The sequence below is a fragment of the Xylocopa sonorina genome, chromosome 5 (assembly GCF_050948175.1).
Source record: "Xylocopa sonorina isolate GNS202 chromosome 5, iyXylSono1_principal, whole genome shotgun sequence".
NCBI lineage: Eukaryota > Metazoa > Arthropoda > Insecta > Hymenoptera > Apidae > Xylocopa > Xylocopa sonorina.
Window position 1 is genome coordinate 6,028,354 of NC_135197.1, and position 17,207 is coordinate 6,045,560.

A 17,207-nucleotide genomic window follows, 5' to 3' on the forward strand; every position below is an offset into this window, starting at 1 on the left:
CCCAATTTTAGCGCAAAGCAAACGAAGGATTCTACGAATCCGACAAAATCTGGCCATTTGTCTTTTCAGCGTAGCCATCAGCTTTACATTAATCCGTAAATAATTCGTTACGACGAATATAGAGGTAGGGCTTCTCGTTGCGACGCGGCACGAGTGTCGTAGAGGCCTGTTTTTCGCTTTTCCATTTTTCTTACCCGCCAAGGCCCAATGTCATCGCCCGAAATAACGCCCTGTTGTTTCTAGCGCAAGGAGGACGCGTCCAGTCGCAACGGCACCTTTTTCCCTTGTCATAGCTGATTAATTGACACTCGCGAAACCGCGTTGCAATTTCTACGTGACACTCGAGAGCGACAGTAACGCATTCGATGCATTTATTATGGGTCACTCGCGAGATTTCAAGTACTGGAGTACACTCGTATTTCAATGCTGTTCCTTAAGCTCGTTGCACTCGCGTTTCCCAGCTTGGGAACAAGCGCTTCTTATTCCGGTTCCATCTCTCAATTTTACGTAAAAAGCGTACGATTAAACAATAAACGGAACGGGTACGCGAGCGTGCGCAGCGAACGGGAATGGTACAACGAGGTACAGCGCATTCGAAACGCTGTGTTTTCAGAAAAGCCAACTCCGCGCCTACGTCCGTACACCCACACGTGCTCGTATATACCTGCTCGATTTTCATATTACCTGACACCGCGAAAGATAACATTGTTATACGCGCTTGTTAAGGAATCTTTGACCTCGAAAAGAGAACGCGAGATAATATTAAAAGGATCTGATGCACTTATCGCACGAATTTATCAGTCAAGGCCAGGCCCGACGAGCGAACTCGAAAGAATAACCGGAACCGTTTCCAATTCGAGTCGAACGGTCACTTTTTCCACGGATACGACTGTTAATCGTGAAAGTGAGCGGACGCGTTCGTGTTCGAGCCTGAAACACTCGAAACCGAGAGGCGACCACGAAAAAAGGCGCGTTATCTTATCCAGCCTGGATAAGGACACGAATCCATCCACTCGAGGCTGAAGAGCATCATAGGTGGATTCTGGCGCGTCTCGTGTTCTATCGTGGCCCCGCGTGACGTCAGAGCCCGCGAAAGCCGTGGTAGCAGCGAGGCCATGTATTTTCAAGACCGGACTCCGATTCCGAGTAGCCTGAAAGCCTTACGATGCACGCGCGTGTCCGTGTGCCCGTGTGTCCACGGTGTCACGTGACTTTCGAGACTTTCAAGGGTGCACGGCTCACGCGCGCCTCGAAAAGAAGCGGTGCAGCGAAACGAGCAGAGAGGCCTGCTGCCCTCCTCTTTCTCCGCCGTGAGAAGCCGGTGACGCCGGATTACCAACGAGGAGCAAACCGGACGGGGCGGGCAGCGTCGCGTAAGGTGATCGAGTCATCGAGCTTGCATCGACGTCGCCTCGATCAACGAGACGAGGTGACGGCGGCCCGGCGTCGCTTTTGGCCTGCCCCGTGGCAAAAAAAAACCGCGCGCCACGGCCGAGCCTTTCTTACTTACAATTAGTGGAAGCATCTGCTAATAAGGAAACGTGAAGTTTCATCAAGATCATCCGCGTCTCGCTCGTCCTCTTTTTGAACGCTCTCTCGAATGACGCGCGGCTCTACTGGTTGTCTGCGGAGACGATGAGTTTTCGTTTCGATTTAATTCACCAGCCGCTGAATACGCCCTCCTCGTCCGCTGCGCAGTTGTTAACTGCCCGCTTTACATCACACCGGTCAAGAGCTACAAATAACCGATCGATACCCGCGTCAATTGTCTTCCCAGTCCCCGGAACGCAAGCTTCCTGGTATCGCGGTTCGAATTGCAATTCGAAACCTACTAAGAACTACAGAAAGTCGATTCAACGTTCTCTCGCGATTTCGCTTGAAACTTCGATCTCCCGCGGACTCGCGTACCGCGAACTTTAATTTCGAAAATGCCCGCCACAGCTGACTACGCGGCAGGACGGGAAGTCTGGAGGATCGCGGGAGAGACGGTCATCGCGAAGCGATCTCCAGCGAGAGGTTCGCGTAGACGCGACGTCTCGGTGGCACGAAACGGAGCCGCCATAAATTCTCGTGTACAGTGCGTACGCGAAAGAGATCGGCCCGCTTAAGTGCCAGGGCGAAGTATCCGCGGCGGACCCGCCGCGGTATAAATTGCCGCCCTCGCCCACCGCGGCGAGGCGAAATTTGCATTTTCGCCGCGCCGCGAATAATTTATCTCGGCGAGATTACTTTGTCGCGACGCGAGAACCGCGCGTGGGATCGGGAAAGAAGAGTGGCGCAGGGCGAAAAGGGAGGGGGCCACGGGGGATGAAGGCTCGAGGGCGATGGAAATTATTCGCGGCCGATCAGACACGGAATGGAAGTCCCGCCTCGAGGACGACTTAATCAGCTTAGGATAGGCTGGTCGGACTGGAACGACTGTCTGGCTTGGCTTTTTCCCGCGTTTCAGACGTCGCGTCGCACTGTCTCCGTGCTCTCCTTTGTTGCTTGCTCGCGGCGATTATTACGAGAGAGGAAGATGCCACGATCGAACGATCATCGCACGATGGCGCATACGCGTGAAACGTGCGAGCAGCCTAATCGTAACTCTGTACGACGGAGTTAATAAAGCACGCGTATATAATTATGCTGATCGTTGTCGACCCTTTCGTATTAGTTGTCACGAGTTTATTTAGTAGGGTTCGTTAGAATGTTAAGGTTAAGAAGTCTTTCTCTGGTGTCGAGAGAGGTAAGATCGTGCACGATACGTGGCATCCAGGGTTACGATTTTTATTTTCGTTGGTGATTGGTGACTGGGCGACTGTCGGTCTGGTCGGTTCGAGGTTCCCTGTGGGTTGATTATTCGCAACATTGTTGCATACTAATGAGAGAATGTTGCGTAGTGATATGTGGGATGGAGGAAGTGTGAAAGCGTTGACACTGGGTAGTAAGTCTCCCAAGAGTTAATTGAACACGCAGACGATAATCTACCGTGGATGGACGTACTTGCGATGATCAAATTTGAACATCAGGAATGAGACGCGTACTAGTTCCAGGTCTCGATCCTTTTCACGATTTTCAATCGTGCACGCTCGTTTCGATGGCAGGCCGGAAAAGGCATGTCTATCGAACCGAATCATCGTGGAATGTTGAAGAGTCTATTATAAATTCAAATATTAGCATTTCCCAATTCCGATGCTCAAGTTTTCTAAATTAAAGAACCTCCTGTCTATTTCGGATAGCACCCCGCGGTGAGCAAATAGCAGTCGCTTCCCACAAACAGAAAGAGAAACAAGCGGGCGAAATAATCAAGAGCCAGCGCCGATTACAGAGTGGAAAGAGCTCCTTTTTTCCTTCATCCGCTGTTTGTAGCCAATAAAAACTCTTCCGCCAGAAAGAAATGCTGCCCCCGTAATCTCGTGAGTGGTCTAAATTAACAAAGATCAAAGTGTCGGGTGAAAAAGAGCAGTGGTAACAGTTCTCCGTGTTGCAGAGAAGAAACAGGAGAGCGTACGTACCTGTCTCTCGTTGCCGTTTCGTAGAAACGTGCTTTCTCTGACGAGAGTAACAATTCCCTCTCGCGAATCTTTCCGAGTTCCCTTTAAATTCACGACGCCTGTCACAGCACGCGGATACACCTCGAGGCGAGAAATTTCGTCTCGTTGAACGAAAATCTAAACTCCACACCGAGACACGACGCTGGAGAGCTCGCTTTATAGATCAGCATTTTTCTATTCCCATCGTGCAATTTATATCGCTCGCTGGTAAGGCCGTCTTAAGTAAACGCGTAACATTTTTATTCTCCTTGGTGGACGCTCGTAATTGCCGGGCGGTAAGGAGGTTAAACGCTGGCTGGAATCGCGCGCGGTGACGTTCGAGCGGGTGTGTTTAGCCGTTCGCAGGCCGTCGTTTGGCAAATTTCACGGGTGGCTCTTGTGCGCGCGAAATCGAACAGAAATATATCGGCGGCGCGCGTTTCAGACCCGTCTATTTTCGGTGGTACACGCGAGAGCATCTGTTCCTCGTTTCGATCGCGGTTCGTCGCGAGCGAGCGCGGGCTCTGCACGGGTTTCCCGCCGTTTCTTTTCTCGGCCACCCGCCACCCGGAAGACTCGAGGGGGAAAAACGAGAATACCCGGACGCGGACGTCGACGACGACGGATCCGGTGAATTTCATCCGGCGGCGAACTGGGTTACGCGCTCGCTCGGTTCCTACGCGCGTTCCTTCCACGAACCGCGCGCCTCGCGGTTCTTATTTAACGACCGCCGGCAGCGGTCCGTTTTTCTTCCGATCCTCCTGCGCCGTGCACCGAGGAGAGACGCGAATTTATGCTCCCGCGGTGATTACGGCCAGGCTTGATCGTCCCTGTTGCAGTTACCGCCCGGTTCGCGCTTTAATTCCCGGTTGCGCGGCTGGCGAACACGACTACCGCTACGGTAAACGCGAAAGAAAGTGCCGGGATAATATCGAGGTAGCGATTGGTACTAATGTTTGGACAGACAGTGGCTGGAGCGGGGTTTGACATTCGCGCGCTCGTCGGATCTAACTTGGCGTTTGCCTGCTGATTAATTTCACTTGTTCGCGTACGATCAATTTGCTACCGTCTAGGAACGCTCTTATGTAATTACGACACGCGTATCCTTGGAACGGTACGCGCGCGACTTGATAAAACGCTGGCCCTTCGTTAAGGAGAACACTGGTCAACTGTAAATGCTGTTTGCGCTCAGCGTAATATCATTAACTGCCGAACGGGGGATTAGTATGCCGTGTACATACGCGCGTATTTACTAGTTACGGCGTTATGCTGGTTTTTGCATAAATCAGGGCATACGCGTTTAACGAGCTGAAATGCACATAAATTGAGTTCTATTCATTATTCATGGCTTCCTATGCGTTAGCGCGGGGGGGCCACGGTTAGATGTGAAAGGTGCGCGAGGCTTTTGAATTATCATTATTCTCCCATTAACAAGCACCGATCACGCAAAGGTACACACAAATATGAATAATCTTGCTGAAACTGGCTCCGCAACATCGCGTCAAGTTTCGTTGCAGAAATACTCGCCCCGACGAGGGAACAAGTATTTTCGTGTTTCCAATCTTGTCGATAGAGGCACGAAAGAAGTCTGATAATATCCACTGACGCTGACACGAACGCTATGGTGCCTCGCAAGGGGAAACGTAACGCGGGAAAGCGTTATTCACGCTGCATCCTTGCGGTGGTGCTTGGGCACCGGGTGTAATCGGACGGATGTAACGGGCATCGTACGCCATCACGTACCGGTTGTAATGACTCGAAATCGATTGGTACATCGTATCCGCGATGTACGAGGCCGAGTATCGCCGTTCTGTTTATCCGATACGAGGCACAATGGTCGATGACGGGGCCATCTTTCTATCGCGCGACTTTTATCGCTTTACGATTTTCAAATATTTACGTCTGAAATCCTTGCTGCAAAACACACCGCGACTCCGCCGTTCTTTTTACAGACGTACAAACTGGCAAACAACGCGTGCAAATTGCATTTCGGATACGTTGACTCTTTTTCCCTTTTTTTTTTCTCGATTCCTTGCCTGGCGTACAAAATACTTGCCCATTTACAGTGATAAACCAAATCGCGTTTCGATATGTCTGTTTCTGTTTTGCTTCGTTATTGCTCGAGAGATGGATTCCCCGTAATTCTATTATCTTTGGCTTTGATAAAATTTTAGTAACGGTCGTTAAACGCAGCGTTTAAATCCACTGTGCAGACCTAGCATCCCTATCCTTCTGACTTAAAATTATTATATTTTAGCTGAAGTTCGTGGCCAGCTAATGACCGGCCGACTATTCATCAGTCGGCGGAAGGGAAAACGTTCAAGCAATTTGCATTGTTCAGACGAATTGGAGTACGTCAGGAGCAGAATAATCTCCGGGCTGACTAATTACGTACACATACTACGTGGTACGTGCCAGGAGCGCTGGGTTAGGCCTGGTATCGAACCTATCTTTCATTATCATCTGTTCGACAGCGGGGAATATAACAAAAGGCCGGTGGTTCGAAGATAGCGTGCTAATACGTCTTCAGTCGAAGATCAGGCGAAAACCGATTAGCGGCATTTAAAGGCCTGTCACGTACGCACGCTCTCGTCCATTATATCCCACTTAAACAACATTTTTAATTGCCCTCGAGAAAGTCGGGAAACACGTTAACTCCGGTCCACGTCAATGCATGCAAACGTTATTCGTATTAATTACCATAATCCCGTTCTGTACGAGATGCGCCCGTTCCACGTTTAATTCGTAATTGATTAATTAATTTTCATGAGCGTACGCGAGGGAGAGAGATGGTCGGGTTGATATAATAATTCGCGCAGCGCGACCATTTAAAATTTTGCCGACCCAGCTGGTAACATGTTCCCATGGCCTGACTAATGCAACTGCCCTATGCCAATGTGCAACTCGGCGGAAATGCGATGGCGTGACTCATTACGCGCTTCGCAGTTAAATTGAGGTTAAACAAAGCTGGTGTGTATCCGTTTCGCTCTTCGAATTCATAACCGACTTCCTGGTTACACTCGAACGGAATTGCACGGATTATTCTTTAAACGACGCGACTCGATTGCTTTCTGTAATCGTGATTCCAGACCGGTGGTTGACGCGAACGAAACTGCAATCAGGGCCGAGGGACGAGTGTTAAGTAACGAAGCTGGTAACTGTCGGCAATCCGACACGGTGGTTTCGCCATTGCTTTCGAGTTTACCTTCAAAATCTAAATTTAATGACGTCCTCCTCGCAGGGTCGGCTATTTGTAAAGCGTGGCGGCCCGCGTCCCTCTATCGCGTAACGAAGGAGAGAAAGGAAAAAAGATACGAGTACGAAGCGATCGTCAAGTTCAACGTCATTTATCAGCGTCAATATTGGTCGCGTGCTGATCACAGGTGTCTGCCAAACGGAATTCCTTCGTTGAGAAACGCGAGCGACGACTCGCGGGTGTCGCGATTTACGCGAAGCCTTGGACAACCCGACAACGGGCCACTGAAAATAGTACGTGCAGAGGGAAACGGATGGCTGGTTTATCGGGAAACATCGATGCGATCACGAAACTGGGACGAAGGTTGCTTAGATTACAATTCGGCAAAGGAAACGAAGGACGGACTGGACTTTTGCCGGGAATAAAGCTGTGGTAAACAGCCCCGGCTACAATAATAATCCTTCTGCCGCTGAAAAGAATTTTCGCCGATCGAACCTTCACCCACTTTCTCTGGTCGCGTTTTTGAGGGAAAATCGCCGTGAAGATTGTTCGACAGATATGGTAGTTTTGTGGATGTCCATGAATCATATTTCAGGAAGTGGTGAAGAATAGCGATGCATTTACGTGTTCAGGTATCGATCGAGTCGATATTTTGAAGAAGAAAATCTGATGTGTATAAGAAAAATGAAATAAAAATTATTGAAGAATGTCTGAATTATCATTGCGTAAATCTATTTGATTTCTCATTGAATTTTATCATTAGGATCAATTTTAGATCAGCGATGCAGCTTTTAAGAGACTCTTATTTCCTGCTGGATACGAAAAAATTGACGACTAATTTCGAATTAAAATTCAAAATGTTAAAAAGCACAAGCAGGCCAGTTTCGTGTACCTTTATAAACGTGCGTATGCACACTCCGGTTTACGCTCTGGCGCATCTTATAAGCCATGACCGCATAAGTTTCATGAGGTCGTGGTTAACTAGGACGGGCGGTTTCGCGTGGCCACAACGTAACAACTGGTTAGTTTAAATAATCATCCCCGTTCCAAATTTCCCTTTCATCTCCTCAGCTTCCAAGCATCCTGCCCGGCTGTATTTCTGTAATACTTTGCGGAACGGTTTCCAACTTTCGCGGAAGGAACCTTTCCTCAAAAAGTCAATCGTCATCGACAAACCTAGTTCCCAACCAAGTATCGCTCTACGTTATCGAAATTCGTCAAACCCCTGCTATCGTTAACAAAATAATTTTGTAAACTGACTACAATTTTTGCATCGAGTCCCTCGTTCGATGACCCTAATCCGAGTTCAATGAAAACGCGCGAATTTATCCACTCAGTCCACAAACCTACAATTTCTACAGTCGTCCCAATTGACACTGTTCTTAAGCGGAATTGAACCTCTTCGAAAGACCCAGTTTAATGGCCGTTCGGAACTCCGGTAAAGATGGCGGATCTACGTGCTAATTTGTGTTTGCCTTCTTCGCGCGGCGTCGAGGCCCGGCTGGTAACGACACTGCCCGTCTCGGAATAATAAGCGTCGAGAATGTTCTTAATCATCGCCAAATATTCACGTCGCGCAAATACCCCAGAAACCTAATGAACCCCAACGCGCAAGAAAACGGCGCTCGTTTCTGCCGAGCGTTCGCATCCGGTTCCGTGGAACCGTTCTATTCGCGCGATTCGCGCAACTAATTAAACGCGGCAACGGTCCACGGAAATGGTTGTACCGACAGCTGCCCGCGTGCCACTCGGCGTTCCGGGTAACGGAACGGGTGTCTCTGGGCGCGGGGTGCATTTTCAGCTGGACAACGCGACAGGGGGTGGTGGCGAGAGACCCGTGGAACGAGGGAACCGTGGAGAACGAGAGAGAGAGAGGATACCAGGGCTGAAGCTGGCCGCGTTCCAACTCGCTGAAAGAGCAGAAAGAGCAGCACGTGCTTCGAACGCGGTGGCGTTTTCGTGAATCGTGACCACGGGCCGCGACTACCGTGTAATTTTAGAGTCCGCTCGATCGAAATTATTTTCGCGCGCTGCCCCCGAGCGATGGTCTGGCCGAGACGGCGGTGGATCTCGTAAATTCCCGCGTTGAACGAAACCGCGACCACCTGACACCTGGTATCGGTCGAGCCGTTCTCGTTCGATGAGATATACGGTCTCGAGGAGACTGGGTTCACGTGACGTCGAGACGCCTTTCAATGGCGACCGTCGTGGAAAATTGGGCCAGTGGCGCCTGCCCCTCTGACGTACGCGCTGGCGACTGGTTTCGGAGAAGTTGCTAGAGACCGACGTGATTGATCGTTGTCTCGTTAAGCGCGGTAGCCGGGCAGTTGTATCGAATTATGCTTCGAATTGTTGATCGCTGTGTTTGGCTGCATTTCGAACAGCTGATAACTGTATTTGAAATGCTCGATAGCTGGAGACAGGCGGTAAGGTCGGTCGATAGTTGTATTTGCAGGGAACTCTGTTGGCCGTTGCGTTTGTTGACGATGTTCAGGTTTTAAAAAAAGAACTCGATCGAGCTTAGGAGACGTAACCGCGCGAACGAAAGAATTCGAAGGTTTAATATTTGTGGAGCACGCTAAGGGACATTTTACGTCACGATGGCCTTTATTGTATTTCCCGGTGTATTTACTGTGGCACGTGGAACGTAAACAGACATACTTTCCACGATTTTATGGATTTCATTCTCTCAGCGGACCATTCAGGTGTCTTAACAAATCAGCCAGGGAAATAGTGTTCTTGGAAACGTCTCCCGTTCCGAGAAACTACGTAAACGCGCGAAAGTACGGAAAATTACCATGGTGGTTGACTTTGGACACCGTCGTGGCCCGATTGATCTACACATTTACGAGGTCCGTTTCTTTTTCCGTTTCCATACGTCATCTCGGATAAAGTAGGACGTCGCATTAGACGAGCTTCGAGTTAGAAGAACAGCCACGGGCCCGTCAGCGTATCGGTTTTATTCGTTACGTTTTATTCTCGAAATACGCTAAACACATGCAAACCACGTGATATTGCTCAACCGATCCCCGGCTCGTAAACATGCCATACGATTTTCTAATTGATGTCCCGCTTTAGTGGGACGTAAGTCTGAATTCGGGCAGACGATTTTTCTTGTTCCCGTGTTTGTAGTCCCGTCGTGACGTACGCTGATAAAGTCATTCCAGTGTAAAATGACTCATTTGGCCGGGCGCCAACGAGGACGACGTTATTAGGTTAACTCATTAATTCAGGACGAAATCCCCGGATTTGAACTTCGAAGGTACCGAACAAACGACCGTCGTTTATCATTCGAGTTAAATTTCCTCCGTTCAATTTATCAACCGATAAAACGACCGAGTTATCCCCAGCATCTAGCGCTTCTGTATTTAACTCGAAACAATACGCGCGACACCGTCGAGGAGTCTCTAAATCTTGGAGCAGAAAATACCTAAGTCAGAGTTCCAGACATAACCGAACAGTTTATCCCACTAACCCCACGCTTTAAACTGGTTCTACCGACAAACTCTCCATCGGCGAACGTCCGGCTCGCATACAAAGGAGGAAAGAACCGAACGGAACGAGCGAGAAACCGATCGCGTTCGACGATCGAGCCCGTTCATTAGCCCAATTCTTCGGCGAGAAATCGCCAGGCCACCTCGTTCACGCGTCGCTGTTAGCCACGAATACGAAAAATCTAGGCGGCGGCGGCGATCGTTACGATTTCCCGGCTGGATTTCACGGGACGTCGGACGCGGCGCGTTTACACGACGCGGCGAGAGACGCGGCGACGTAACGCGTCGCGGCAAGTCCGCTCGCGTTTACTCACCGCGTTGTCAAACGGACAAGAGAGCTCGCTAGGCGTAGCAGAGAGAACCTGGCGCTGCTCCGGCACATCGTGGACCGGCTCGTTTGATTAATATAATGGAAACTGGAGAGGCGTGACTCGATACTTTACGTAGTTCCTGGCCGCAGTTACACGCGATCCACGGTTAATCCACGTGTGCGCTAATTAGCGACGGATGGATACCGTCCGACAGACCGCTTTTCATCGCACGGCTGAACGCTCGACCGCGCCTCGCTCGAGCACGCGCTATTTCGAGGGAAAGGAACAGTGTCGTCGGTTGTTCGCCAACTTCCCAGCGCGCCCGTTTGTTTCGCTTTTCCCTCGCGCCGGCCGTATATACCGCGCTCACGATGCTCCATTTCTGCCAGCGTAACAATTGTACCCACGCGCCTTTTCGTCCCAGGCACCGAAAACCTCGGTTCGACAATTAAACGAAGGAGAGCACGGTTCGGCTATCGGCTCGAATCAGAGCAAAGTTCGCGCCGTTCGCACGACCGCGCGATACTAAATAATGTCCTAACCACCGCTGTATCGCGCGGCACGTCCAGACGGTCCGCCGGCGCTCGAATCGATCGAAATTGATTTAAATAAACGCGGTAACGAGACAGCGGTGAAATTTATGCCGACACCGTGGCGCGGCCTACTAATTCGTCCGCGGCTTAAAATCCCCCGGCTCCGTTTCCGCATAAATCTCGCCGGGACATTGTGTTATTTAGCCGGCAGCTGCCCCGCTTCGTACGCTCTAGCCGGACGTAAATTGGCGGCGTTGCGCCGCGCCGCGCCGCGCCGCGCCACGCCGCGCGACGCCCTGAAAAATCGCCACGGTCGTTAATCATCGCGCGGCGACGCGCGACTGATTATTATTCCCGCGTTGCCTCTTGAAATTGAAGAAAGACCTGGAATTACTCCGGGCCGCCGGAGCCAAGGACGTTAATGACCGCGGAACACGAGTTATTAGCCCTTTCCCCGGGCCCGTTCCACACCTGGCTCGGTGTTAACCACGCGACACGCTCCCGTGGCAGGTCCCGAGCAACTTCGTTTACCTCGAACATGATACCCGCCGTCTGGTAGCGGCGCGATACGCGTCGCGCGGATGCCACGAAACCGGAGGCACCTCTCCTTCGAGGTGCTCCACTTACGGCAATTTCTGGCTGATTATAGGATACGAGGTATTTTTGGTCGAACGAAAGACAGGCGGGTCTAAAAAGTGTGAAAGTGGAAACGGAATGGCGAACGAGAAGTCTCTTGAGTCGAAATCTGGCGATTACTGAGCGAGGTTGATACAAGATACCGAGGAATTTGGATTTTGGAGCTGTCGAGATTCGAGCCAATCTTTTTTTCTTATTCTGACTATATTTCACGGATTTGTTCATCAAAGTTTAGAAGAAATTAAAAGGGAGAGAAAGGGGATGGGGTTGCTTTTATTCGAAGTCGATGTGGTAGCTGAAAATGATGAGAAAGGGGTTAACAGTGAGCGACACGTGGGCAGATCGAGTCGAATCGCAACGCGAGGCGAGAGTAACTTATTAGGGTGCAGCTCGATGCGTCCGGACATGTTAATACTTATCATAATGGGCTCTTTGTCGCGGCGCCCGCCAACAATGCGTTCGTTATTGCACTCTCGCGCGCCCGTGCGTTCTTGCAGTTGCATTTGCGCTACCGGTAGGCCAGCGGTGTTCTTACCGCGTCATTAGCGAGTCATTGTTTCATTCGCCTGTTTATTTGCTCGGCTCGCCACCGCGCGTCCAATCCGTGGATGTATTTTTGTATGATCCGCGGTGGTTCGCATGGAGACTATCGAGCGACGAGCCGTAGAAACTTCTGCGAAATGGTGTAGCTGTCGTCGCTTTCGATATTGTGCAATTTCAAATTTTTATTAAAAATAAATGTATCTTTGGAGATATTGGAGCTCGTGACTTTATACGAAAGCGATATATTGAAGGCTACACGACGAGAACAAGGTGATTGTACGACGATTTTCATAATTATTATTGGAAGCATTAAACCGAAACTCGTTATACTTCTTTGCCTCTCCCCGGATCGATGAATTGCAAATGAAACGCTTGAGCCAAGGCCGTCGAACAATGAGATCTTGAAATTTATACTCTAATATTATGGGGGTACGGAGCCAGGGAAAAACAAGACCGAAACAGGGAGACCTTTGTTTCCGAGGCCGCGGATATTAGTAAAAATCTCACGTACACGGGACACCCATCGAAAACATTCACATACGTCCGCTTTGGTGGTCCGCGAGACCACCCTCTCTTTCGAACCGACGATTCTTCTTGTTTTAAAGGATATCGTAAGCCTACACTCCGGTTCGCTTTTCTTATTTTTATCTTTCGAGACCTGCCTCGTTTTTCGTCCGCCCGCGTGACGAATGCGTCCTGGCCACACGCGATTTTTCTTTGAAAACCGAATTTGTCTACGTGATCGATTTCGTAAGGACGCTGCATCGATTCGTAATTCAGCAGCTGTTGGAAACATTCCGATCGGAAGCTAGCGCGAGTGAGTCATTTGTCCAAATAACCGAACAAAAATGATCTCGTCTGCAAAGGCGCGTTTTAAAATGGGGGAAAAGGAATTCATACTTGAACCTCTGCCAATTCTCAATTATTCACAGCTTACCACTAGGGACTGCTGATCCTACTCGACCTAATAATCGAGCTGTTTGCTCGCCACCACGGAAGCCCGCGCTCCCTCGTTTCACACGTACCCCTTTTTCGCCATACGTGACCGCTTGAACGTGGAAAATGGAGGCGGCCGTTTCAACTGAAAAGAGCCACATGGCCACGAATGGGAGAAGGAACGAGGAAAAAGGGCCGCTCGTATTTCGTAAAACTTCTGTGGACGATAATCTGTCTTGATCTGGACAACGGCTGACAACTTTCTATGCACCGCTCGAGGAGGTCCTCGAAAGTAGAGACGCTAAAGAGGATTTCTCGGAGGGTCGCGTTGATTATCGCACGGTAAATTGAAAGTAAATTGGAACTGTCGAGAATAACGAGACGTTTACCCCCGCGGAGATCGTCTTTCATTCTAATTACGTATTTTAGAGTGGTTTCAATGCCACAGAACCCTTTAAACGCTCAAGATTTAGATTCTATCGCGGTCAGATTCTATTCTGCTCCCTCGGACGAATGCGAGATACGTTTTACAATAGATCGTATAGGTGTAAATTATTCATATTGTTTGCTCTGCTTAGAATTTCCCACTTTCCTCGACGGAATATCTAAACATGGAAATCGCCGCTTTTCTATGCATATAATTATTTCTGTAACCGTGCAGCGTGGGAGTAGACAATCCATTTTTCTTCTTATGCAATATCGCGCGTTAAAACGAATACACCGGGGAACGATATTGGAAAAGAGTCACTTCGATCTGTAACTTCAATACGGCGTTACATTCGTGTGTAGTCCCGGTGTCATAAAAACATATTGCATTTCGATAATGGAAACCGTTGCCTAGGCTCGTACTTACCCTCGTACATCTGCGCGTATTGTGGAAACCCAGCCGCCCTTAGCCATTTGCAAGCTTCTTGCGCCTCGATTTCTGCAACAAAGAACACTTCGATCAGCAGTCTTTTCAATTACCTCGAGTGGCAACCTGCAGTGCGATATAAAGGAAAAAGAAGCTGCCTCTCATTTATTCGTTACAAATTACATGTACATACTACAGTCGCAAAAATATTTTTCGCCAGCTTCTGTGCTCTTCTTTCTCTCGAGTTAAACGTGCGAGAACACTGATCCTTTCCAATTCACGAATTACAAGGGCCTCCAGTCCCGCAAACAGCAGAATCGCTGGCTCATAGAAAAATGGCCGCATTTACGCGAGCAAATATTCCGATCATTAGCGGACGGGATTCCTCCTCTGTTTGGAAAGGCTGTTTGTAACTGCTCGTTTGGTGAATGAAGGCCTCGCCAGAAAAAGCGGCGGCCACGACGAAAACGTTGCTCTTCATTATGCGAGACGAGATACCTTGCGACGCGAAAAACTCGCGGGCTCTGTGTCTCGCAGCGCGAGAGGAATGCGCGCCGCGATGGAGCCGCGAGACAAGGGAAAACGCGCGTCCCGGGGGAGGAAGCCGCTTAAACGGGGCAGGAATTTATTCGTGACCAGATGGGACAACCTGAAACCATGTCGTGTGCGCGCTCGTGTCAGTTATTTTGGAATCATCGATTTTTAAGGCCTTCGCCGCTTAGAGTTGCTCGCTCCGTTTCGAAGGACCGCGCGTGGGAATAATGGAGACATCTTGATAAGCCTGGAAATGGGACGATCGTTTATTTGCATGAGTTAAGTGACTATTTCGGTGAGTAATGTACTGATTCACTTTTGGAGTAAAATTTTGATGAGACTGTTTCAATTTATGTTTGAGATTGTTAGTCATTGGTGTCTTCATAGGTTCGTTGATAATTTGGATAATAGAGTAATGCTTTCGCTTATTCCACGCGAATTTTATCGTGGACACAGACGTGCGACGGATTTATCGCGTGTAAACAGTAACTCGTGAATGAAAAAGGTGAATGATGAAAGAACGAGGGATCGAGAGTTAAAAGCGTCGACAATGGAAGGTTTTAACGATAAGCAGTAGGTGCTACTGAACTATGCTCATTCATAACCTATTTGGCATCTCGTCGCTTAATATTGAAGATTAGATACGCGGCTCGTTCAGATAACTTTTCTGATTGAAACGTCGGAAGAGTGAAAGAGTGTCGCGTCTTATCGTTCTCTACGATCAACCGAGATGTTGTATTGCAACATGAACGTCGTAAATCATCGTTCCCCAGATCTGTGGGCCTAAGATTTCGAAAATTCTCCGTGCGATCGACGTAACCACGATCCGACCCAAACCATCCAATTAAAAATCTTGAATTCAACCTTTCGAATAAAAAAATGTCGAGTTCAAAATTCACATCTGAGTGTACGGCACTTGCAACGCGTGCGTACGCATCTTCAGAGTCAGCAGCTGACGCGAAGGGTTAATCTGAACAGAGGACAGCTTAATCCCAAGAACCTCCCATCAACATCACCCCTCGCAACCTTCTCTGACCCGACGAAAACTCGCGCGGCGAATTTGCATACCGGCTGCGATGCAGGAAGAAGCGAGAAGGGAAAAAAAGGCGAGACCTCGAGGAAACTGCGGGTCGAAATCAAGGGATCCCATATACAAAAGCTGTCCTTTCTCAGGTGTGGTTAATTGGTCTGGCTCGCGAAATTCCCACGGGAGATCGAACGAGTCCGCGGTTGCAGCCGCGAAGGGCGCAAAGGGTGGCGCGAGGGGTAATGGGAAAGCCAGGTATCGCGGTGAACGCGTTTCTGCCTTTCAGGGAGCCCACGACCACCCGCGGCGACAGGGTAAAAGAAGAGAATTCATAGCGGCGATATCGACGCGCGATCGCGCATCGCCGCGCGCGATAAAACGTAGGTAGCTATCACTATCGATATCGCCACGGTGAATTTATCGATTTCTCGAACAGCGGGACGTCTGCTCGCAGGTTCACAGCCGCTGGTGAGAGGGCGAGAGAGAGAGAGGAAGAGACGGAAGGAGAGGTTAACGTCTTTATTTGCCGATCGTCGTCGAGCTTCTTACCCGTGGCGCGCGACAGCACGTGCTATCGTCCGCGTGGATGGCAGTCGCGCGAACACCCTCGTGGATTAATTATTTCGTTTGATACTGGTGTTCCTGGGAACGTGAAATTATGGAATCGACGAGGATCGCGTACAATTCGAACTTCTGGCGAAATTCGATTTATGGAGGGAACCATCGTGTGAATCTTCTATTCGAGCGAGTTCGATCGAACGTCTCGCTTGTCGAGTGTTTATCCTTAAGAAGAATCCTTCGTGATGTCGTAGCAATTATTGTACTCTGTTAGATATTTATCAGGGCGAACGCAAACGCTTTTTATAGTTACCTTTTAGCTTGAAGTTGTTCTCGTTTTGAAGTTTGTTACACGGAGGCTATTATATCTGGTCAGTGAAGTGTGCCTTGAAGTTCTCCATCCATTATGTAAACGTTAGAGCGCGTGTTTGAAAAGTTTAATTAAAGTTCGATCAATTGTTCGTTCTTACCGAACAACAAACTGATTCGTTTCCTAAACCCGTTGCGTCATTCGTCGGGAGACACGTGGGTGTATTTTAAACAAAGAACACCACGTATTTATGTAGTTTCAGCGAACAACGCCAAGCGTTATTCCAATTTCAATCCTCCTCTACATATTTCTACAAATCCGAGGAAAAAGGAAATAAATCGTTAATTATAAAAATGAAATTGGGTCGACATCGACGCAATTAGTTTTTAATAGCTAAATGAAAGTTTAATTGACAGCGTGGGATTTTAATAAAAACGAAAATGGAAAAGTACTTCAAAATTCATTCTTCTCCCTAATTGAGCATGAATGCTCCGCTTTAACTGACAAATTTTCACAAAGATCGCGTGCAACACGTTTACAAAGTGTCTCATCAACGATACAATAATGTAATTAGTGGAGGCTAACGCAGCCGCTCCAATATACCGAGCGTACAAATTTCTCTGACATCAGAATTCATACGTCCTCGCGAGGATCCCCACAGCAACGTCTACAAAGCGGCTTCGTCGCGGCTACAATAACGCAATTAGACAAAGTCGACGTAATTGAGTTTTACGTCGGAGGGCGACACGATTTTCGCGCGT

The 17,207-nt window shown here is 49.0% G+C and overlaps 1 protein-coding gene across 2 annotated transcripts in view; it reads right to left on the minus strand.

Moving 5' to 3' along the window:
* The window catches only part of Cv-c (RhoGTPase activating protein), a 246,395-nt gene that overhangs the window by 44,636 nt on the left and 184,552 nt on the right, over positions 1 to 17,207 (minus strand). For both annotated transcript variants that reach the window (XM_076894948.1, XM_076894947.1), the window contains exon 9: positions 14,018 to 14,089. In XM_076894948.1, the coding sequence (XP_076751063.1) occupies positions 14,018 to 14,089 (72 nt within the window). The remainder of the gene's footprint in view (positions 1 to 14,017; positions 14,090 to 17,207) is intronic.